At 44.7% G+C, this 23,147-nt stretch overlaps 1 protein-coding gene across 1 annotated transcript in view; it reads right to left on the reverse strand.

The window, feature by feature from the left end:
* The window catches only part of LOC139368300 (cadherin-23-like), a 237,626-nt gene that overhangs the window by 80,686 nt on the left and 133,793 nt on the right, over nucleotides 1–23,147 (reverse strand). Inside the window, exons 23-30 of the mRNA XM_071107046.1 lie at nucleotides 15,260–15,440; nucleotides 14,854–14,987; nucleotides 14,452–14,661; nucleotides 13,331–13,438; nucleotides 12,450–12,567; nucleotides 6,073–6,198; nucleotides 5,609–5,812; nucleotides 298–756 (exon numbers count right to left, since the gene is read on the reverse strand). Coding sequence (XP_070963147.1) covers nucleotides 298–756; nucleotides 5,609–5,812; nucleotides 6,073–6,198; nucleotides 12,450–12,567; nucleotides 13,331–13,438; nucleotides 14,452–14,661; nucleotides 14,854–14,987; nucleotides 15,260–15,440 — 1,540 coding nt within the window. The remainder of the gene's footprint in view (nucleotides 1–297; nucleotides 757–5,608; nucleotides 5,813–6,072; nucleotides 6,199–12,449; nucleotides 12,568–13,330; nucleotides 13,439–14,451; nucleotides 14,662–14,853; nucleotides 14,988–15,259; nucleotides 15,441–23,147) is intronic.

Consider the following 23,147-nt stretch of genomic DNA (forward strand, 5'->3'; position numbering starts at 1 on the left):
TCAACTACAATCTGTTAATTATATAAAATTATATAAAATTGAATGATCTATTTCAATACAGACTAGCTCAAAACATTACTTATCATTGAAAATGACAAATTACTCAATAGATCACGATACTTTTCTGGGGGAAAAAAGTGGGGGTGCAAAAACATACTATTTTGAAAGTGCAGCTGCTCCATTTGCGACATTGTTCAGGCGCCACGTATACACCTATTTACAAAACATCCACACAATCTGACAGGCAACTCAGTAAAGATACAATACTAAACATGATTGTGTCTGTTGACTACTAACCCGTGTGGAAATCGATGCCGAATGACTCTTGCAGCCCAACAACAGGGTTATTTCCATCATCCTTCGCCTCCACAGAGATTATGTAATATTCCAGCCGTGGTCGTAGGTCAGGGTCCTTTGCCGCGAGCGTTGCCACCACCACACCCGGTGGTGTAGACTCGTTTATGTTAATAGTTGTCACGGGTTCCAGGAAACGTGGTCGTGAGTCGTTGACATCATCCAGGATGACCGACAGGGTGGCCGTGCCCGACAATGAGGGTGTGCCACGGTCAGTAGCCACGACAACCAGGCGGTAGGAGCCACGCTCCTCGCGGTCAAGGGTGGAGTTTCCCACCAGGACGGCACCAGAGAGGGAGTCAACTACGAAGCGGTCCTGGGCACCGCTCTCCAGCCGGTAAAGCAGCCAGGCATTAGAGCCTGAATCAGCGTCACTGGCAGACAGCTGGGTCACCACCACACCTAGAACAGAGAGAAACGAAAGAATAGAGGACACAGAGGTTAGGATTGAACACAAGGGGCATGTTTCCCAGACATAGATTAAGCCTAGTCCTGAACTAAAAATATGTTCAGTGGAGAATCTCCATTTAAATAGATTTTTTTTGTGTAGGACTAGGCTTAAAAGGGAAATCTGCAGCTCAAAAAATAACAAAGCGGCACCCCGCCACTGTTTCAATACACAGTTGGGACTGGAGAAATGTAACCACTCTCAAATAGAAAGAGCTATGGATGCAAGGATTTACCATCCATGATACAGAAAGTATAGTTTGAGGCTATACAGTATTTATTTACAATTACATTGTTTACAAAAAATGGAGTAAAACAAGCTTATATTTTGCGTTCTGATGGAGTACGACAGTTGAACTAAGCCTGAGGCATTTCTAAGTTATATTCTCAAGAATCAATGGGTATATATCATTCATTAAAAAGTCAAAAAATCTATGTAGCAATGAATGTATTTGGGGATGTATCAAATCAAACTTTATTTGTCACATGCGCCGAATAGAACAAATGTAGACTTTACCGTGAAATGCTTACTTACAAGCTCTTAACCAACAGTGCAGTTCAAAAAGAAGAAAATATTTACCAAGCAGACTAAAACAAAAAGTAATAATAAAAAGTAACATAATAAGAATAACATAACAAGGCTATTACATGGGGCACCGGTACAGAGTCAGTGTATGGGGGTACAGGCTAGTTGAGGTAATTTGTACATGTAGGTGGGGGCGAAGTGACTAGGTAACAAACAAACAGCGAGTAGCAGCAGTGTACAAAAGGGAGGGGGTCAATGTAAATTAACCGGTGGCGATTTTATGAATTGTTCAGCAGTCTTATGACTTGAGGGTAGAAGCTGTTGAGGAGCCTTTTGGTCCTAGACTTGGTGCTCCGGTACCGCTTGCCGTGCGGTAGCAGAGAAAACAGTCTATAATTTGGGTGACTGGAGTCTCTGACAATTTTATGGGCTTTCCTCTGACACAGCCTACTATATAGGACGCTTGGCCCCAGGAATGTACTGGGCCATTCGTATTACCCTCTGTAGCACCTTACGATCAGATGCCGAGCATTTGCCATACCAGGCGGTGATGCAACCGGTCACGATGCTCTCGATGGTGCAGCTGTAGAACCTTTTGAGGAACTGGGGACCCATGCCAAATCTTTTCAGGCTCCTGAGGGGGAAAAGGTTTTGTCGTGCCCTCTTCACGACTGTCTTGGTATGTTTGGACCATGAGAGTTTGTTGGTGATGTGGACACCAAGGAACTTGAAACTCTCTACCCGCTCCACTACAGCCCCGTCGAAGTTAATGGGGGCCTGTTCGGCCTGCCTTTTCCTGTAGTCCACGATCAGCGCCTTTGTCTTGATCACATTGAAGAAGAGGTTGTTGTCCTGGCACCACACTGCCAGTTATCTGACCTCCTCCCTATAGGACATTTCATCATTGTCGGTGATCAGGCCTACCACTGTTGTCAACAGCAAACTTAATGATGGTGTTGGCGTCGTGTTTGGCCACACAGTCGTGGGTGAACAGGAAATACAGGAGGGGACTGAGAATCAGCGTGGCAGATGTGTTGTTGCCTACTCTTACCACCTGGGGGTGGCCCGTCAGAAAGTCCAGGATCCAGTTGCAGAGGGAGGTGTTTAGTCCAAGAGTCCTTAGCTTAGTGATGAGCTTCGTGGACACTATGGTATTGAACGCTGAGCTGTAGTCAATGAACAGCATTCTCACATAGGTGTTTGAATTTGAGTTTATTTTATTTTTACAGGGACAGTGCACATTAATCAACGTTTCAGTAAAAGTGCCGGTTTTAGCCAGCCGGCTAATTTTCAACTGCATTCCTTGGGCAGGTTATTAAAAACAATTACAATATAGACAATCATTGAGCAGTGAGCACACGCAGAGCAACATAGGACAAAAAGCAACAAGACAAAATTAATAAAAGCAACAAAGTGTTTCCACACCTCACAAGCTACAGACAACATGGAATGTTGTTCATTTTGTCCATGTTCATTTTGTCCAGGTGAGAAAGGGCAGTGTGGAGTGCGATTGAGATTGTGTCATCTGTAACTGTGTCATATGTAAACTTCTGACTCACTGGGAATGTGAGTCAGAAGTTATTATTCTGACATTTCACATTCTTAAAATAAAGTGGTGATCCTAACTGACCTAAATCAGGGAATATCTACTCAAATTGAATGTCAGGAATTGTGAAAAACTGAGTTTAAATGTATGTAAACTTCCGACAACTGTATTCCAGTCTGTGCTAGTAAAACTGTCCTGTAGTGTAGCATCCGCTTCATCTGACCACTTCCGTATTGAGAGAGTCACTGCTACTTCCTGCTTCAGTTTTTGCTTGTAAGCAGGAATCAGGAGGATAGAATTTTGGTCAGATCTGCCAAATGGAGGGCGAAAGAGAGCTTTGTATGCATATCTGTGTGTGGAGTAAAGGTGGTCTAGGATTTTTTTCCCTGGTTGCATATGTGACATGCTGGTAAAAATTTGGTCAAACTGATGTAAGTTTGCCTGCATTAAAATCCCCGGCCCCTAGGAGCGCCACTTCTGGGTGAGCATTTTCTTGTTTGCTTATGGCCTTATAGAATTGGTTGAGAGCGGTCTTAGTGCCAGCTTCGTTTTGTGGTGGTAAATAGAAGGATACTAATAATACAGATGAGAACTGTCTTGGTAGATAGTGTGGTCTACAGCTTATCATAAGGTACTCTACCTCAGGTGAGCAATACCTCGAGACTTCTTTAATATTAGACATCGTACACCAGCTGTTATTGACAAAAAGACACACACCACCAACCCTCATCTTACCCAAGGTAGCGTCTCTGTTCTGCCGGTGCATGGAAAATCCCGGTAGAGTACCTTAGAAAAAAATCCCGGTAGAGTACGGTAGAGTATCTCTATATATCTGTGACTTGGGATGATTAGTGTAATTTGTAAAATCAGCAACAACAACAAAAAACTGCCCTTTTTCAGGACCCTGTCTTTCAAAGATAATTCATAAAAATCCAAATAACTTCACAGATCTTCATTGTAACGGGTTTAAACTCTGTTTCCCATGTTTGTTCAATGAACCATAAACAATTAATGTACATGCACCTGTGGAATGGTCTTTAAGACATAAACAGCTTACAGACAGTAGGCAATTAAAGTCACAGTTATTAAAACTTAGGACACTAGAGAGGCCTTTCTACTGACTCTGAAAAACACCAAAAGAAAGAGGCCCAGGGTCCCTGCTCATCTGTGTGAGCATGCTGCAAGGAAGCATGAGGACTGCAGATGTGGCCAGGGCAATAAATTGCAATGTCCGTACAGTGAGATTCCTAAGACAGTGCTACAGGGAGACAGGACAGACAGCCGATCTTCCACGCAGTGGCAGACCATGTGTAACAACACCTGTACAGGATCAGTACATCCGAACATCACCCCTACAGGTACAGGATGGCAACAACAACTTTCCGAGTTACAACCAGCAACGCACAATCCCTCCATCAGTGTTCAGACTGTCCGCAATAGGCTGAGAGAGGCTGGACAGAGGGCTTGTAGGCCTGTTGTAAGGCAGGTCCTCACCATACATCACCGGCAACAACGTCGCCTATGGGTACAAACCCACCGTCACTGGACCAAACAGGACTGGCAAAAAGAGCTCTTCACTGACGAGTCATTGTTTTGTCTCACCAGGGGTGATGGTTGGATTCACGTTTGTTGTCGAAGGAATGAGTGTTACACCGAGGCCTGTACTCTAGAGCGGGATCGATTTGGAGGTGGTTGATCCGTCATGGTCTGGGACGGTGTGTCACAGCATCATCGGACTGAGCTTGTTGTCATTGCAGGCAATCTCAATGCTGTGCGTTACAGGGAAGACATCCTCCTCCCTCATGTGGTACCCTTCCTGCAGGCTCGTCCTGACATGATCCTCAGCATGACAATGCCACTAGCCATACTGCTTGTTCTGTGTGTGATTTCCTGCAAGACAGGAATGTCAGTGTTCTGCAATGGCCAGCGAAGAGCACGATCTCAATCCCATTAAGCACGTCTGGGACCTGTTGAATTGGAGGGTGAGAGCTAGGGCCATTCCCCCCAGAAATGCCTGGGACCTTGCAGGTGTCTTGGTGGAAGAGTTGGGTAACATCCCACAGCAAGAACTGGCAAATCTGGTGCAGTCCATGAGGATGAAATGCACTGCAGTACTTAATGCAGCTGGTGCCCACACCAGATACTGACTGTTACTTTTGATTTTGACCCCCCCCCCCTTTGTTCTGGGACACATTATTCAATTTCTGTTAGTCAGATATCTGTGAACTTGTTCAGTTTATGTCTCAGTTGTTGAAACGTGTTATGTTCATACAAATATTTACACATGTTAAGTTTGCTGGGGGGAAAAACGCAGTTAACAGTTTTTCTGCTGAGTTTATTTACATGCATGCATGCACGTACATACACATGCATGAATGCATGCATAGTCACACAGACACACATACACACATACACATGTTGTGTTCTTCTATCCTTGTGGGGACCTAAAATGTATTGCCATTCAAAATCATATTTTCCCTAACCCCTAACTCTGAACCTAACCCAGAACGACAACATAACCCTAACCTTAACCTGTAACCAAAACCCAAAATCCTAACCCCTAAATTTAAAATAGCCTTTGTCCTCAAGGGGAAGCAGGAAATGTCCCCATGAGAGAGACATTTTCTTCTTTTACTATCTTTGTTGGGACTTTGGAGGACTTTAGGTCCCCATAGGGGTTGAATAACCAACCCACACACACCACCATCCATCCACCCACCCATCAACACACTCACCAGTGGGGCTGTTCTCAGGGAGGTGCACAGTGAGGCTGGGGGGGTTAAAGACAGGAGGGTTGTCGTTCTGGTCCATGATTGTCACAGTGAGGGGCACGCTGCTGTTGAGTCCTCCCACATCCTCCCCCACCAGGAGCAGCTCCACCCGCGGCTCCACAAACGCCTCGCGGTCCAACAGAGCCTTCTGTCGCACACGAACTACACCTGCAGGGGGGAACAGGGGAGAGGTACAGGCAGTAGGATAATTGGTGATGAAGTAAGCATGTCACTGTTAGTCTGCACCTGTTGTCTACGAAGAATGTGACAAATAAAATGTGATTTGACTTGAAAATTATGATTAATGATATGTGTGTGGGGTTGTGAGTGAGAGTGTGTGTATGTGTTTGAGTGTGTATGTATTATTGGTGTGTGATTAAGTGACCATTATGTGAGTATGTGTGTATGTGTGTGCGTGCGTGTCAGACCTGTATCAGAGTCCACAGTGAAGAGGTCCAGTCTTGTTCCCAGCAGACGGTACCTGACCACAGCATTGGGCCCAATGTCTTTGTCCTCAGCCAACACTGGTCCATTCAACACTGACACAGCACTGCCTGAGAGAGGATGGAGGAATGGATAGGGGGAGAAAGGGTGATGTGTAGGATGGCAGATTGAGAGAGGAAAGTTTAAATACAAGAGTTGAGGAGGGAAGGGCAAGAATGGTTGATAAAGTGCCTTGCGAAAGTATTCGGCCCCCTGGAACTTTGCGACCTTTTGCCACATTTCAGGCTTCAAACATAAAGATATAAAACTGTATTTTTTTGTGAAGAATCAACAACAAGTGGGACACAATCATGAAGTGGAACGACATTTATTGGATATTTCAAACTTTTTTAACAAATCAAAAACTGAAAAATTGGGCGTGCAAAATTATTCAGCCCCTTTACTTTCAGTTCAGCAAACTCTCTCCAGAAGTTCAGTGAGGATCTCTGAATGATCCAATGTTGACCTAAATGACTAATGATGATAAATACAATCCACCTGTGTGTAATCAAGTCTCCGTATAAATGCACCTGCACTGTGATAGTCTCAGAGGTCCGTTAAAAGCGCAGAGAGCATCATGAAGAACAAGGAACACACCAGGCAGGTCCGAGATACTGTTGTGAAGAAGATTTGGATACAAAAAGATTTCCCAAGCTTTAAACATCCCAAGGAGCACTGTGCAAGTGATAATATTGAAATGGAAGGAGTATCAGACCACTGCAAATCTACCAAGACCTGGCCGTCCCTCTAAACTTTCAGCTCATACAAGGAGAAGACTGATCAGAGATGCAGCCAAGAGGCCCATGATCACTCTGGATGAACTGCAGAGATCTACAGCTGAGGTGGGAGACTCTGTCCATAGGACAACAATCAGTCGTATATTGCACAAATCTGGCCTTTATGGAAGAGTGGCAAGAAGAAAGCCATTTCTTAAAGATATCCATAAAAAGTGTAGTTTAAAGTTTGCCACAAGCCACCTGGGAGACACACCAAACATGTGGAAGAAGGTGCTCTGGTCAGATGAAACCAAAATTGAACTTTTTGGCAACAATGCAAAACGTTATGTTTGGCGTAAAAGCAACACAGCTCATCACCCTGAACACACCATCCCCACTGTCAAACATGGTGGTGGCAGCATCATGGTTTGGGCCTGCTTTTCTTCAGCAGGGACAGGGAAGATGGTTAAAATTGATGGGAAGATGGATGGAGCCAAATACAGGACCATTCTGGAAGAAAACCTGATGGAGTCTGCAAAAGACCTGAGACTGGGACGGAGATTTGTCTTCCAACAAGACAATGATCCAAAACATAAAGCAAAGTCTACAATGGAATGGTTCAAAAATAAACATATCCAGGTGTTAGAATGGCCAAGTCAAAGTCCAGACCTGAATCCAATCGAGAATCTGTGGAAAGAACTGAAAACTGCTGTTCACAAATGCTCTCCATCCAACCTCACTGAGCTCGAGCTGTTTTGCAAGGAGGAATGGGAAAAAATGTCAGTCACTAGATGTGCAAAACTGATAGAGACATACCCCAATCGACTTACAGCTGTAATTGCAGCAAAAGGTGGCGCTACAAAGTATTAACTTAAGGGGGCTGAATAATTTTGCACGCCCAATTTTTCAGTTTTTGATTTGTTAAAAAAGTTTGAAATATCCAATAAATATCGTTCCACTTCATGATTGTGTTCCACTTGTTGTTGATTCTTCACCAACAAAAATACAGTTTTATATCTTTATGTTTGAAGCCTGAAATGTGGCAAAAGGTTGCAAAGTTCAAGGGGGCCGAATACTTTCGCAAGGCACTGATATATATACAGTACCAGTCAAAAGTTTGGACACACCAACTCTTTCAAGGGTTTTTATTTGTTTTACTGTTTTCTACATTGTAGAATAAACTATGAAATAACACATATGGAATCATGTCGTAACCAAAAAAGTATTAAACAAATCAAAATATACTTTATATTTGAGATTCTTCAAAGTAACCACTCGTTGCCTTGATGACAGCTTTGAACACTGGCATTGGCATTCTCTCAACCAGCTTCATGGAATGCATTTCAATTAACAGGTGTGCCTTGTTAAAAACGAATTTCCTTCTTAATGTGTTTGAGCCAGTCAGTTGTGTTGTGACAAAGTAGGGGTGGTAGACAGAAGATAGCCCTATTTGGTAAAATACCAAGTTCTTATTATGGCGAGAGCAGCTCAAATAAACAAAGATCAACAAGAGTCCATAAGACATGAAGGTCAGTCAACACAGAAAATTGCAGTCGCAAAAACCATCAAGCCCAATGATGAAACTGTCTCTCACGAGGTCCGCCACAGGAAACGAAGACCCAGAGTTACCTCTGCTGCAGAGGATACGTTGAGTTTCCAGCCTCAGTAATTGCAGCCCCAAATAAATGCTTCAGAGTTCAAGTGACAAACACATCTGAACATCAACTAATCAGAGACTGAGTGAATCAGGCCTCCATGGTCGAATTGCTGCAAAGAAAGCACTACTAAAGGACAACAATAAGAAGAAGAGACTTGCTTGGGACAAGAAACAGGAGCAATGGGCATTAGACCGGTGGAAATGTACTTTAGTCTGATAAGTCCAAATTTGAGATTTTTGGTTCCAACCGCTTTGTCTTTGTGAGACGCAGAGTAGGTGAACGGATGACCTTTGCATGTGTGGGTGGATCCCACCATAAAGCATGGAGGAGGTGGTGTGATGGTGTGGGGGTGCTTGCTGGTGACACTGTCTGATTTATTTAGAATTCAAGGCACACTTAACCAGCATGGATGGCTACCACAGCATTCTGCAGCTATACGGTATCCCATCAGGTTTGCTCTTAGTTGGACTGTGATTTGTTTTCAAGAGGACAATAATCCAACAGACCTCCAGGCTGTGTAAGGGCTATTTGACCAAGAAGGAGAGTGATGGAGTGCTGCATCAGATGACCTGGCCTCCACAATCACCCGACCTCAAACCAATTGAGATGGTATGGGATGAGTTGGACCGCAGATCAAAGGAAAAGCAGCCAACAAGTGCTCAGCATATGTGGGAACCCCTTCAAGACTGTTAAAAAAGCATTCCAGGTGAAGCTGGTTGAGAGAATGCAAAGAGCGCATGTAAAGAGTGTGCACAGCTATCATCAAGGCAAACTTTGAAGAACCTAAAATATATTTAACACGTTTCTGGTTACTACATTTTTAAAAACTGAACCTTTCATACCTTAAGGGAACATTTCGGCATTTCGTGTATGATCAGTGAGAAAGTCCATATTGCAAATGTACGGTCCCTTACTAGACGTCCGAAATCGTTTGTAAAATTCGCGGTCGGCGTCGGGCCGTGCGGTAGGGCCAGACCTACCGGGAAGTCATCAAATGAACTTTGTCGGACATTCGGTTTCCGTTTTATAAAATAAACAAGTTTTTGACCGTTTTTCCGCTATCCCGGAATTTCCCACAAGAGGGCATACGGAATCATATGGCAATTTGGCAAAACATCACGAATCACGACGGGGCCTTATCTCGAAAACGGAAAATATTTCGAAGCCGAAACTTGGTGAGCGTAGGTTTGGCATAATGGGCAGTTGGCCCCGAACAAGATGGCGTCTAGGCCTCGACGGTTTTTGAGTTATGGCCGTTTTTCTGGGATTAAAGGTCCTAAATGGAAATAGAGAAATTATTTTTCCACTTCAGGTCAAAGTCAAGGAGCCTCCGGTGTCAATAAAAAAAGAACCAGCCATTTATCTATCGTCATTTAAGAGAAACGGAACAATGACAACTTGGCGATGGTCACAAATAGGCGTTTTTTTTTTTCAACGGTTACAGATCCAGTTGCAGGGTGTTCATACGAATCTTTTTAAAGTGTGCTGCGGAGCTCTGCGAGATTTCTGTGATTTTCTATGATTTTCTGAAATAACACACATATACTAAACCCTCCGTAAATAACTCAGTTGTTAACGTAAAGACTTAAAACTCAGGATTCTGTAACAGCATACCCCAATGAGGATATGTGGTGATTTATAGCTTCCTGTGCCAACCGGAAGTGCCATAATTGGTGTCTCAGGGGCTGTTTCAAAGGGTTAAAAAAGTCTGATCTGTCCAAAACTTCATATATGTGATTAGGCAACCCCCATGAACTGTAAATCAGTCATTTTTCCCCAAAAAATTCAAAGGAAAAAAAAATCACACTAAAACACAACTTGAATGGAGGGACGTATTGGGGTGCGTAGAGACAGACAGTGGCTGCAATAGTTAGCTTTGTTGGAGCTAAAAAAGAACCGTCAGACCTAGAGTTCCGAAACTTTAGAAACCTGTTCTAGACCTCCGGTCGATGGTGCGTGGTGAGTTACGTGGCTCTAGACGGTTCTCGGACCGAGAAACAGCCTCGTACATTTGCAATACCTTCAATTCATTTTGACCATTACGAAAATGACGACGTTTAGAAAAGTCTCAGAGACGCAAGGCTAGGTGCATTGAAACCGGCTCGGCCCATAGAGACAGACCCCAACGTTTCTGTCCGATAGCTCGTTCAAGGACCCCGTAGCAAGGCATGGAAAAAAGTGGATTTTCAGCACCAATTAGGGTTTTTCTCGGACACCAAATGACCTATCGAGCCGAAACTCGGGATTCGGGGTCGCCTCACATAGGACTTCACATAATGTCCGAACTGGACCCGCAGCTAGAACGTAACTATGTGTTTTACCTTTTTATTATGTTTTAAACTAAAGGCGCTGTGAATTATGGGACTGCTCTGACATATGTGATAGTTGGCTTCTAAATGAGTAGTAAAAAGTGGGTTTGGTGTCATAATGACATCTAATTGACTGATGGACACTGACTTGCTAGTTGACTTTTGTGCATTTGCAATATGTTTAAACGGAGAGGGACCATCACCAAAATGGCATTCTGAAATCAACACAAAAAATGGCATCACCATAGTCTCCAGACTGTGCTGAGTTCAACGAGCTATCCCGCTTGACCGTAGCTCGCTCGGTCTAAGCGCAACGACCATTAGAAAAGTAGGCCCAAAATGAAGCCTGCCCCACAATGTCATTTGCTTTTGAGTGACAGTGAGAGAACCGTTTAGGTGAGAAGAAAAATTCCACCACATGAATGTTCCTAAGGTCCTCCCGATCCGTGCAAGCCTAACCTTGACCGTGTGGCATTAACCCTTAACAGTAAAACAGTGTTTTTTGATCTCACAGATTACAGTGTCATCTCTCCCCATAGGAATACATTGCCTGCACCCCTAATTTCAACCTGAAGTCTATATGGGTTATGAATGCCGTATGAACCTGTCTTCGGTACCAGTCCATCAGGCCACTATGAGGTCTACCTGTGTTGATTCTGAGCTTCCTGGACCAACCGGAAGTGGTTAAAATGCCCCTAAAAGTGTTTACCCATACCCTGCCTGCAGTTTGATAGACATAGTGCATTCAACCCTGTGTAAATCAGTCAATTCTTAACGTAAGGACTTAAAACTCAGGATTCTGTAACAGCATACCCCAATGAGGATATGTGTTGATTTGTAGCTTCCTGTATATATATATATAGTACCGGTCAAAAGTTTGGACACTGCTACTCATTCAAGGGTTTTTCTTTATTTTTTACTATTTATATATATATATATATATATGTTTTTTTTAAATTCCCCAACCACGAAGACATACAGTCAGCAAATACAATGAAATGAGGGAAACAGTAACCTAAAATCATTTTATGCGTCAAGAGTGCTTGATAAATTGTGAAAATCAGCACAAAGCAATAATGGCATTACATGCGTCGATTATTACAACAGTCAAAAATAGTAAATTATTGTCTGCTCATGCTTACACGGTCTGCATTTTCACGCAATGTCATCCGTTGGATTTCATTTATCGGTTAGCCCTTGTCCTAGCAGTTGACACATCTTTGCCACTTTCCTTTGCTTGACACACTTCCCACAAAAACACTGCTTGTAGGTGACATAGGTGTCTTGGGTTGTTCTTTATGCACCTGGACACCTGGCACTGTCTCCTCCTCGGGAGCTGTGCACAATTTGACTTGGGCAAAGGCTCATGTGGAATCTTTGCTGCTGCCTTGACCCTTGTATGTCTCTCACGTACCCCATACCCCGTATGCTAGACTCATGATGAAGTCTCTACTGTAAAAAAATCTAAAAACAAAATTTCACTTTGACGTTATGGGGTAATGTGTATAGATCAATGACACAAAATCTCAGCCAGCCCTGTAGTCCTCCAGCAAGCTAGCCAGACAGTCAAGACAGTTCCCCCGCCAGCCAACCAAACGCACCGAGTGACAGATACAGAGAGAAAGTCAGAAAAACACACCAGTGAGGTTGGTACCTGAGGGGGAGTTCTCAGTGATCTCAGCCCGGTAGCTGGTCTGTGTGAATATGGGCCTGTTGTCATTATCATCCAGAACTGTGATCACCAGCATGTCTGAGTCCTAGAGAAAGGGATGGACGGAGGGAGAGAGTGATAGATTGGGGAGGGAGGGGTGAATTGGGTAGGATAGGACGAAGGGGCAGGGAACAAGGTGAGAAATGTTCTCAATCAAAAAGCAAATAGCTGTCATTCCATGCAATATTTGAGAGGCACTTGTGTGCCATTGAATAATTCCATCTATGTAGAGCTGGGCAATATGGACAAAAATCCATATCACAATACTGGAAAATACAGAGGATCAACAACATTGCATTCACTCCACATTACTGGCCTGTATGATAAAGTGTAAAGAAGGAAGCATGTGTTAAAAATCCACTCCAAGTCATCCATTGTTTGCAGCAAGGCCGTTTAGTGACACTGCAAGACAACACGGCAAAGAAACACACTTTTTGACCTAAATTAAAAACGACAGGTTTGGGTCAAATCCAATACAATACAGCCATGAGTGAAACTGTCTGAATTTAAGTATTGTGGCGGCAGCATCATGTTAGGGGTATGCTTGTCAACGACAGGGCCTGGGAAGTTTGTCAGGATCAAACTAAAAATGAAAAGAGCAAAGCCCAGGTAAAAGGTTGGAGGAAAACCCGCCTCAGTCTTCTGAGAACCTCAACCTCACCCTTTATTTTTCAGCAGGACGTTAATGTTAATGCAAAAAACACACCAGAATGGCTTTCCAAGAGGTGTTGAGTGGTTCCTGAGTGGTCCAGTATCAGTCCTGACTTATTTGAGAGTGAGTGAGTGTGAGAGTGTGTGCGGAGCAGTACCCGGCGAGCGATGCGGGGATTCTCAGGGTTGTCTTTAACAGTGATGGTCAGTCTGTACTCCCCCACCCTTTCTCTGTCCAGAGGCCTGTTCACCTGCACCATCCCTGTCTGAGAGGGGGATAGAGAGATCATGGGGGAGTGATTACGCACAAGATGGAGGATAGACCTGACTTATCAATTATACCATATCCTTCTCTTTTCAATGTCTCTCTATAACCACGTTTCCATCCACAGTTTTTATGTGAGTTTTTAAGTCATACCGTATATATTTAAAATAATCACGACAGCAGAGATGGAAAAAGGAAGTTTGGTACAATTTAATAAATGGCGACAGATCATTTGTTTGTTCTACATGGTGGCATCTTTTTGTGTCTGTAAAGTTCTCGCTCTCATCCATAATAATCTAATCATGTAGACTAGTCAACCCACACAGCCTACCAGCACTGTATCTGCGAGCTGTTGGCTAGAGCGCACATGCCAAGACCAGAGTAGGCACATTTGCTATTTAATTGTGAAAAAACGATTGTTATTTTTTTATCCTTTATTTAACTAGGCAAATCAGTTAAAAACTATTATTTACAATGACGTCCTAGGAACAGTGGGTTAACTGCCTTGTTCAGGGCCTGAAGACAGACTTTTTTTTACCTTGTCAGCTCGGGGTTTTGATCTAGCAACCTTTCGGTTACTAGCCCAACACTCTAACCACTAGGCTACCTGCTGCCCCAAAATGTGATGGAAACACACCAAACTCTCAATTTTTATTTGGTACATGAAAAATTAAGTGAAAAATTACATTTTGTATGCACTATGTTATCACACGCTGATTTTCATCCGCAACATTTCCACTTGGTGGAAACCACTGGAGAGAAAATTAGCATATTTTCTTATTTTTTGGGGGATTTTAGAATATTTGCATGAAAATCTGTCACCAATTGGATGGATACCTAGCTTCTGACTTTTTATCAATTTATTTTGTCTACATTTTCAGGACAAGCCCTTCTTCTCACTTCTCTATCCTTTCTGCCCCTTTTACTCCCTCCATTTCTCCCCCTCCCTTCCTGTCCCTCTCTCTCTCTCTCTCTCTCTCTCTCTCTCTCTCTCTCTCTGTCTCTCTCTCTCACAGTGTCATTGATGTAGAAAGCTCCATCGTGGTTTCCGGCAGTGATGTTGTAGGTGAGCAGGGCATTGCGTCCACTGTCCATGTCCCGTGCTTGGACCGTGGTCACCAAGGTGTGGATGGACGCCCCCTCTCTCACACTGGTGTTGTGGGGCAGGTTCAACAGCATGGGGTCGTTGTCATTGATGTCCAGCACATGGACACCCACCACCACCTGGGAGATGGAGAGGACACAGGATAGTGTCACACTTGGTCTTAGTGTGTATGTGTGTGTGTGTGTGTTTGTGTGTGGACGCACACATGTGTTGTGTTCATATAAGTGTCTGAGCATTTTAGCAGGAAGCACCACAGGATCAGTGCATGTCTGTACGTGTTTGTGTTTCTGTGAACATGTGTATGAACATACCATGCTGAAGCGTGGTGGGTTGCCCAGGTCTTTGGCCATGACAGTGATGTTGTAGAAGGGTGTGGTCTCTCTGTCCAGCTCCACATCTCTCCTCACACGCAGCTCTCCCTCCACTGGAGATACCACAAACTCATCTAACAGAGAAAGAGAGAGCAAGAGAGGGGAAGCATGATTAGTTTGTTACTAGCCTTATACTGCAAACACACACACACGCACACATGCACACCCACACACACACACACACACACACACACACACACACACACACACACACACACACACACACACACACACACACACACACACACACACACACACACACACACATGGATAGTAGCTCACCTGCATATATACCCCACCCCCTCCCCCACAAAGACACACACACACACACAAACACCCTACTCACTCTGGGGGTCTCCGGCAGTGATGCTGTACTCCACTTTGCCGTTGAGCCCAGAGTCCTGGTCGATGGCCTTGAGGGTCCAGACCCGAGGCCCCGGCTGGCCCTCTGTTATCTCAAAGGGCCCCTCATAGGGCTTGGTGAAGGTGGGGGTCACATCGTTCACATCCAGGACATTCACCAACACCTGGAAAAGACCGGTGGAAACAACCTGAATAGAGATCTTTATGGTCTACAACAGTGGTTCCTGAACTGTGGGGGTCGGCAGGGTGGGATCGGGGGTCCATATACAGTTGAAGTCGGAAGTTTACATACACCTTAGCCAAATACATTTAAACTCAGTTTTTCACAATTCCTGACATTTAATCCTAGTAAAAAATCCATGTCTGTTAGGATAGCCCCTTTATTTTAAGATTGTGAAATATCAGAATAATAGTATAGAGAATTATTCAATTCAGCTTTTATTTATTTCAGCACACTCCCAGTGGGTCAGAAGTTTACATACACTCAATTAGTATTGGCCATTCCTCCTGACCGAGCTGGTGTAACTGAGTCAGGTTTGTAGGCCTCCTTGCTCACGCATGATTTTTCAGTTCTGCCCACACATTTTCTATAGAATTGAGGTCAGGATTTTGTGATGGCCACTCTAATAGCTTGACTTTGTTGTCCTTAAGCCATTTTGACACCACTTTGGACGTATGCTTGAGGTCATTGTCTATTTGGAAGACCAATTTGCGAACAAGCTTTAACTTCCTGACTGATGTCTTGAGATGTTGCTTTAATATACCCAAATGATTTCCCTCCCTCATGATAACATCTATTTTGTGAAGTGCACCAGTACCTCCTGCAGCAAAGCGCCCCCACAACATGATGCTGCCACCCCCGTGCTTCACGGTTGGGATGGTGTTCTTCGGCTTGCAAGCTTCCCACTTTTTCCTCCAAACATAACGATGGTCATTATGGTCAAACAGTTCTATTTTATTTCATCAGACCAGAGGACATTTCTCCAAAAAGTACGATCTTTGTCCCTATGTGCAGTTGCAAACCATAGTCTGGCTTTTTTTATGGTGGTTTTGGAGCAGTGGCTTCTTCCTTGCTGAGCGGCCTTTCAGGTTACGTTGATATAAGACTCGTTTTACTGTGGATATAGATACTTTTGTACCTGTTTCCTCCAGCATCTTCACAAAGTTCGTTGCTGTTGTTCTGGGATTGATTTGCACTTTTCGCACGAAAGTACGTTCATCTCTAGGAGACAGAACGGGTGTCCTTCCAGAGCGGTATTGTCACGCCCTGACCATAGTTTGCTTTGTATGTTTATAGGTTTTGTTTGGTCAGGGTGTGATCTGAGTGGACATTCTATGTTGTATGTCTAGTTTGTCTGTTTCTGTGTTTGGCCTGATATGGTTGTCAATTAGAGGCAGGTGTTAGTCGTTGTCTCTGATTGGGAACCATATTTAGGTAGCCTGTTTTGTCATTGTGGGTTGTGGGTGATTGTCTATGTTATGTTGCATGTTAGCACATTTTTTATATAGCGGTCACGTTCGTCTTATTCGTGTTTTGTTTAAGTGTTCTTCGTGTTCTTCATTAAATAAAGAAGAATGTATTCTAACCACGCTGCGCTTTGGTCTACTCCATACGACGATCGTGACAGAATCACCCACCACAAAAGGACCAAGCGGCATGGTAACGGACAGCAGCAGCGGCCGGAATTTCAGGACTCCTGGACATGGGAAGAGATTTTAAACGGAGAAGGACCCTGGGCACAGGCTGGGGAATATCGCCGCCCCAAAGCAGAACTGGAGGCAGCGAAAGCTGAGCAGGGGCGATATGAGGAGACAGCACGGCAGCGCGACAGGTACGAGAGGCAGCCCCCCAAATGTTTTTGGGAGGGGGCACACGGAGAGTGTGGCTAAGCCAGGTAGCAGACCTGAGCTCACTCCTCGTGCTTATTATAAGCAGCGCGTTACTGGTCAGGCACCGTGTTATGCGGTTAAGCGCACGTTGTCACCAGTACGTGCCCATAGCCCGGTGCGCTATAGGGCAGCCACCCGAAAGTGTCATGCGAGTGTGGGCATCCAGCCAGTACGCCGTTTCGGTCCAGGGTATCCTGCGCTGGCTCTGCGTGCTGTGTCTCTGCTCGTGCCGGGCAAATCCCGATGGTCAATGGGTCATAGTGACTGGACACCGTCCATCGCCACTGCAGTGACACTGTTCCCTTGGCAACTATACAGCCAAGGCTGTTTGTCACAATATAAACAAATACCAATTGCTTTTATTATTGTAGTGGAGCCTACTACTCCACTCCCAAATGTGGCAGTGGAGTAGTAGGCACTAGATCTCCAGTGCTTACCCACAGCCCGGTTCAACCTGTGCCTGCACTCTGGAGGGTCCGGGCTAGAGTAGTTATCCAGCCTGGGGGAGTGGTGCCAAGGCTAAGCACCAGAGCTCCAGTGCTCCCCACAGCCCGGTTCTTCAGGTGGCTCCTCCTAACACCAAGCCTCCTGGAGGTCTCCCCAGGCTGTTTCTCTGTCTCCTCCCTACAGGTGCTCCCGTCTGTCCAGCTCCGCCTGAGCCGCCCGTCTGTCCAGCGCCGTCAGAGCCGCCAGTCTGTCCTGAGCTGTCAGAGCCGCCATTCTGTCCTGAGCCGATAGAGTCTCCCATCTGTCCAGAGCCGCCAGAGTCTCCCGTCTGTCCAGAGCCACCAGTCTGTCCTGAGCCGCCAGTCTGTCCTGGGCCGCCAGAGCCGCCAGGAGCGGCCAGTCAGCCAGGAGCCACCAGTCAGCCAGGAGCCGCCAGAGCTGCCAGTCAGCCAGGAGCCGCCAGAGCCGTCAGCCAGCCAGGAGCCGCCAGAGCCGTCAGCCAGCCAGGAGCCGCCAGAGCCGTCGGCCAGTCCGGAGCTGCCCTTCAGTCCGGAGCTGCCCCTCAGTCCGGAGCTGCCCCTCAGTCCGTTGCTGCACCTCAGTCCGGAGCTGCCCCTCAGTCCAGTGGGGCCCTTTAGTAGGGTTGCCAGTCCTAGGTTGGCAGCGAGGGTCGCCGTTCCTAGGAGGCTTCCTAGGTTCAGGTTTTATAATTCTATGTTGTATGTCTAGTTTGTCTGTTTCTGTGTTTGGCCTGATATGGTTCTCAATCAGAGGCAGGTGTTAGTTGTTGTCTCTGATTGGGAACCAATTAGGTAGCCTGTTTTGTCATTGTGGGTTGTGGGTGATTGTCTGTGTGTAATGTTTGTGTCAGCACGATTGTTCATTAGCTTCACGGTTGTCACTTTGTTGTTTTGTAGTGTTTGGTTTTTCCATTAAAATGACGAACGCTTACCACGCTGCGTATTGGTCCGATCCTTGATACACCTCTTCAGACGAAAAGGAGGAAATCCGTGACAGGTATGACGGCTGCATGGTCCCATGGTGTTTATACTTGCGTACTATTGTTTGTACAGATGAACGTGGTACTTTCAGGTGTTTGGAAATTTCTCCCAAGGATAAACCAGACTTGTGGAGGTCTCCAATGGTTTTTATGAGATCTTTGCTGCTTTCCTTTGAGTTTCCCATGATGTCAAGCAAAGAGGCACTGAGTTTGAAGGTAGGCCTTGAAATACATCCACAGGTACACGTCCAATTGTAGTGGTTGAAAAACAAGTTTTAATGACTCCAACCTAAGTGTATGGAAACTTCCGACTTCGACTGTATAGTATTATTATTATTATTTTGGGGGGGTTGGGACTCAGTTCGGCTTTCAACTTGCTCTAAAATTGTGATAGTAGAAATAGCTGAAATTGTTTTCCTTTTGTCATGCCAGTCATACCTTAGAGAGTTATTTATAACTTGTCAGAAATGCCCAGATCAACTTGTCCATGAAAATTAGTTTAAAACTGCAAAATGTTCTCTGCACCCTATGATAAAATGTGTAGAATTGCAGGAAATATGCTTTGAACCTATAACATTTTCGCTTCACCAGCAAGAGTAAACCGTTTGTGTCATGAACAATGCTTGAGCCCATAGAAATCGACATGGGATTGCAAACCATTACAGACTACAAAGGGAAGCACAGCCGCAAGCTGCCAAGTGACACGAACCTACCAGACGAGCTAAATTACTTCTATGCTCGCTTCGAGGTAACTAACACTTAAACATGCATGGGAGCACCAGCTGTTCCGGATGACTGTGTGATCACGCCAATGTGAGTAAGAAGTTTAAACAGGTCAACATTCACAAGGCCGAAGGATCAGACAGATTACCACTATGTGTACTGCGAGCATGCGCTGACCAACTGGCAAGTGTCTTCACAGACATTTTCAACCAGTCCCTGACTGAGTCTGTAACACCAACATGTTTCAAGCAGACCAACATAATCCCTGTGCCCAAGAAAACTAAGGTAGCCTGCCTAAATGACTGCTGACCTGTAGCACTCACATCTGTAGCCATGAAGTGCTTTGAAAGGCTGATCATGGCTCACATCAACACCATTATCCCAGAAACACTAGACCCTCTCCAATTTGCATACTGCCCTAATAGATCCACAGATGATGCAACTCTACTGCAGTCAACACTGCCCTTCCCCACCTGGACAAAAATAACACCTATGTGAGAAGGCTATTCATTGAGTTACAGCTGAGTGCCCTCAAAGATCATTGCGAAGCTAGGGACCCTACCTCTGCAATTGGAACCTGGACTTCTCTCCTTCTCTCTCTCGGAGGACTTGAGCCCTAGGACCATGCCCCATGACTACCTGACATGATGACTCCTTGCTGTCCCCAGTCCACCTGGCCGTGCTGCTGCTCCAGTTTCAACTGTTCTGCCTTATTATTATTCGACCATGCTGGTCATTTATGAACATTTGAACATCTTGGCCATGTTCTGTTATCATCTCCACCCGGCACAGCCAGAAGAGGACTGGCCACCCCACATAGCCTGGTTCCTCTCTAGGTTTCTTCCTAGGTTTTGGCCTTTCTAGGGAGTTTTTCCTAGCCATCGTGCTTCTACACCTGCATTGCTTGCTGTTTGGGGTTTTAGGCTGGGTTTCTGTACAGCACTTTGAGATATCAGCTGATGTACGAAGGGCTATATAAATAAATTTGATTTGATTTGACTTCTTGATGGGCTGCCCCCAGGTGGTAAGGGTAGGGAACAACACATCCGCCATGCTGATCCTCACACGTGGGCCCTTCAGGGATGCGTGCTCAGTTCCCTCTTGTACTCCCTGTTCACTCATGACTACATGGCCACGCACGACTCCAACACTACCATCAAGTTTGCTGATGACACAACAGTGGTAGGCCTGGTCAGCAACAACGATGAGACAGCCTATAGGGAGAAGGTCATAGACCTTTCCGTGTGGTGCCAGGACAACATTTTCTCCCTCAACGTGATCAAGACAAAGGAGATGATTGTGGACTACAGGAAAAGGAGGACCGAGCACGCCCCCATTCTCATCGACGGGGCTGAAGTAGAACAGGTTGAGAGTGTCAAGTTCCTTGGTGTCCACATCACCAACAAACTATCATGGTCCAAACACACTAGGACAGCCGTGAAGACAAAGCCTCTTCCCCCTCAGGAGACTGAAAACATTTGGCATGGGTCACCAGATCCTCAAAAGGTTCTACAGCTGCAACATCGAGAGCATCACTGCATCACTGCCTGGTATGGCAACTGCTCGTCCTCTGAACGCAAGGCTCTAAAGAGGGTTGTGAGAATGGCCCAGTACATCACTGGGGCCAAGCTTCCTGCCATCCAGGACCTCTATACCAGCAGGCTGTGTCAGAGGAAGGCCCTAAAAATAGTCAAAGACTCCAGCCACCCTAGTCTTAGACTGTTCTCTCTGCTACTGCACGGCAAGTGGTACCGGAGCGCCAAGTCTGGGTCCAAAAGGCTTCTACCCCCAAGCTTCTACCCCCAAGCCATAAGACTCATGAACAGCTAATCAAAGGGCTACACAGACCCCTCTTTTACGCTGCTGCTACTCTCTGTTTATAATCCATGCATAGTCACTTTATCTCTACCTACATGTACATATTACTTCAATTACCTCGACTAACCGATGTCCCCGCACATTGACTTTGTACCCCCTGTATACAGCCTTGCTTGTTATTTTACTGCTGCTGTTAAATTATTTGTTACTTTTATTTTCTATTGATCATTTTTTTCTTAAAACTTCTTAAAGCATTGCTAGTTAAGGGCTTGTAAGCATTTCACTGTAAGGTTGTATTTGGCGCATGTGACAAATAACATTTGATTTGATGTTTATGATGTGATTAAAGGGATAGTTAACTTTTTGGAAAGCATTTTTGTGGTCATTAATTTGACTAAACAAAAACGCCTGTGTATAAACTACATTAACCTGTTAGGAATAATAGGATGATTCCAATGCCAGAATAAAACAATTATCATGAGAGGGCCATGAACAGTACCTAGTAATGCTGCATACTGCTAGAAATCTCAGATGGTTAGCTTTTTCAAATCAAAAGATCCAGTAAATAGTATGAAAAATAGTAAATCTTATGAAAATATGATAGACCCTATTCCTGAAAAATGAGTGAATAGGGCCTGAATATTTTTTATGATAATATACAGTGCCTTGCGAAAGTATTCGGCCCCCTTGAACTTTGCGACCTTTTGCCACATTTCAGGCTTCAAACATAAAGATATAAAACTGAATTTTTTTGTGAAGAATCAACAACAAGTGGGAAACAATCATGAAGTGGAACGACATTTATTGGATATTTCAAACTTTTTTAACAAATCAAAAACGGAAAAATTGGGCAGCGCAAAGAGCATCATGAAGAACAAGGAACACACCAGGCAGGTCCGAGATACTGTTGTGAAGAAGTTTAAAGCCGGATTTGGATACAAAAAGATTTCCCAAGCTTTAAACATCCCAAGGAGCACTGTGCAAGCGATAATATTGAAATGGAAGGAGTATCAGACCACTGCAAATCTACCAAGACCTGGCCGTCCCTCTAAACTTTCAGCTCATACAAGGAGAAGACTGATCAGAGATGCAGCCAAGAGGCCCATGATCACTCTGGATGAACTGCAGAGATCTACAGCTGAGGTGGGAGACTCTGTCCATAGGACAACAATCAGTCGTATATTGCACAAATCTGGCCTTTATGGAAGAGTGGCAAGAAAGCCATTTCTTAAAGATATCCATAAAAAGTGTTGTTTAAAGTTTGCCACAAGCCACCTGGGAGACACACCAAACATGTGGAAGAAGGTGCTCTGGTCAGATGAAACCAAAATTGAACTTTTTGGCAACAATGCAAAACGTTATGTTTGGCGTAAAAGCAACACAGCTGAAAACACCATCCCCACTGTCAAATATGGTGGTGGCAGCATCATGGTTTGGGCCTGCTTTTCTTCAGCAGGGACAGGGAAGATGGTTAAAATTGATGGGAAGATGGATGGAGCCAAATACAGGACCATTCTGGAAGAAAACCTGATGGAGTCTGCAAAAGACCTGAGACTGGGACGGAGATTTGTCTTCCAACAAGACAATGATCCAAAACATAAAGCAAAATCTACAATGGAATGGTTCAAAAATAAACATATCCAGGTGTTAGAATGGCCAAGTTAAAGTCCAGACCTGAATCCAATCGAGAATCTGTGGAAAGACCTGAAAACTGCTGTTCACAAATGCTCTCCATCCAACCTCACTGAGCTCGAGCTGTTTTGCAAGGAGGAATGGGAAAAAATTTCAGTCTCTCGATGTGCAAAACTGATAGAGACATACCCCAAGCGACTTACAGCTGTAATCGCAGCAAAAGGTGGCGCTACAAAGTATTAACTTAAGGGGGCTGAATAATTGTGCACGCCAATTTTTCAGTTTTTGATTTGTTAAAAAAGTTTGAAATATCCAATAAATGTCGTTCCACTTCATGATTGTGTCCCACTTGTTGTTGATT

The sequence above is a fragment of the Oncorhynchus clarkii genome, chromosome 16 (genome assembly GCF_045791955.1).
Source record: "Oncorhynchus clarkii lewisi isolate Uvic-CL-2024 chromosome 16, UVic_Ocla_1.0, whole genome shotgun sequence".
Taxonomy (NCBI): Eukaryota; Metazoa; Chordata; class Actinopteri; order Salmoniformes; family Salmonidae; genus Oncorhynchus; species Oncorhynchus clarkii.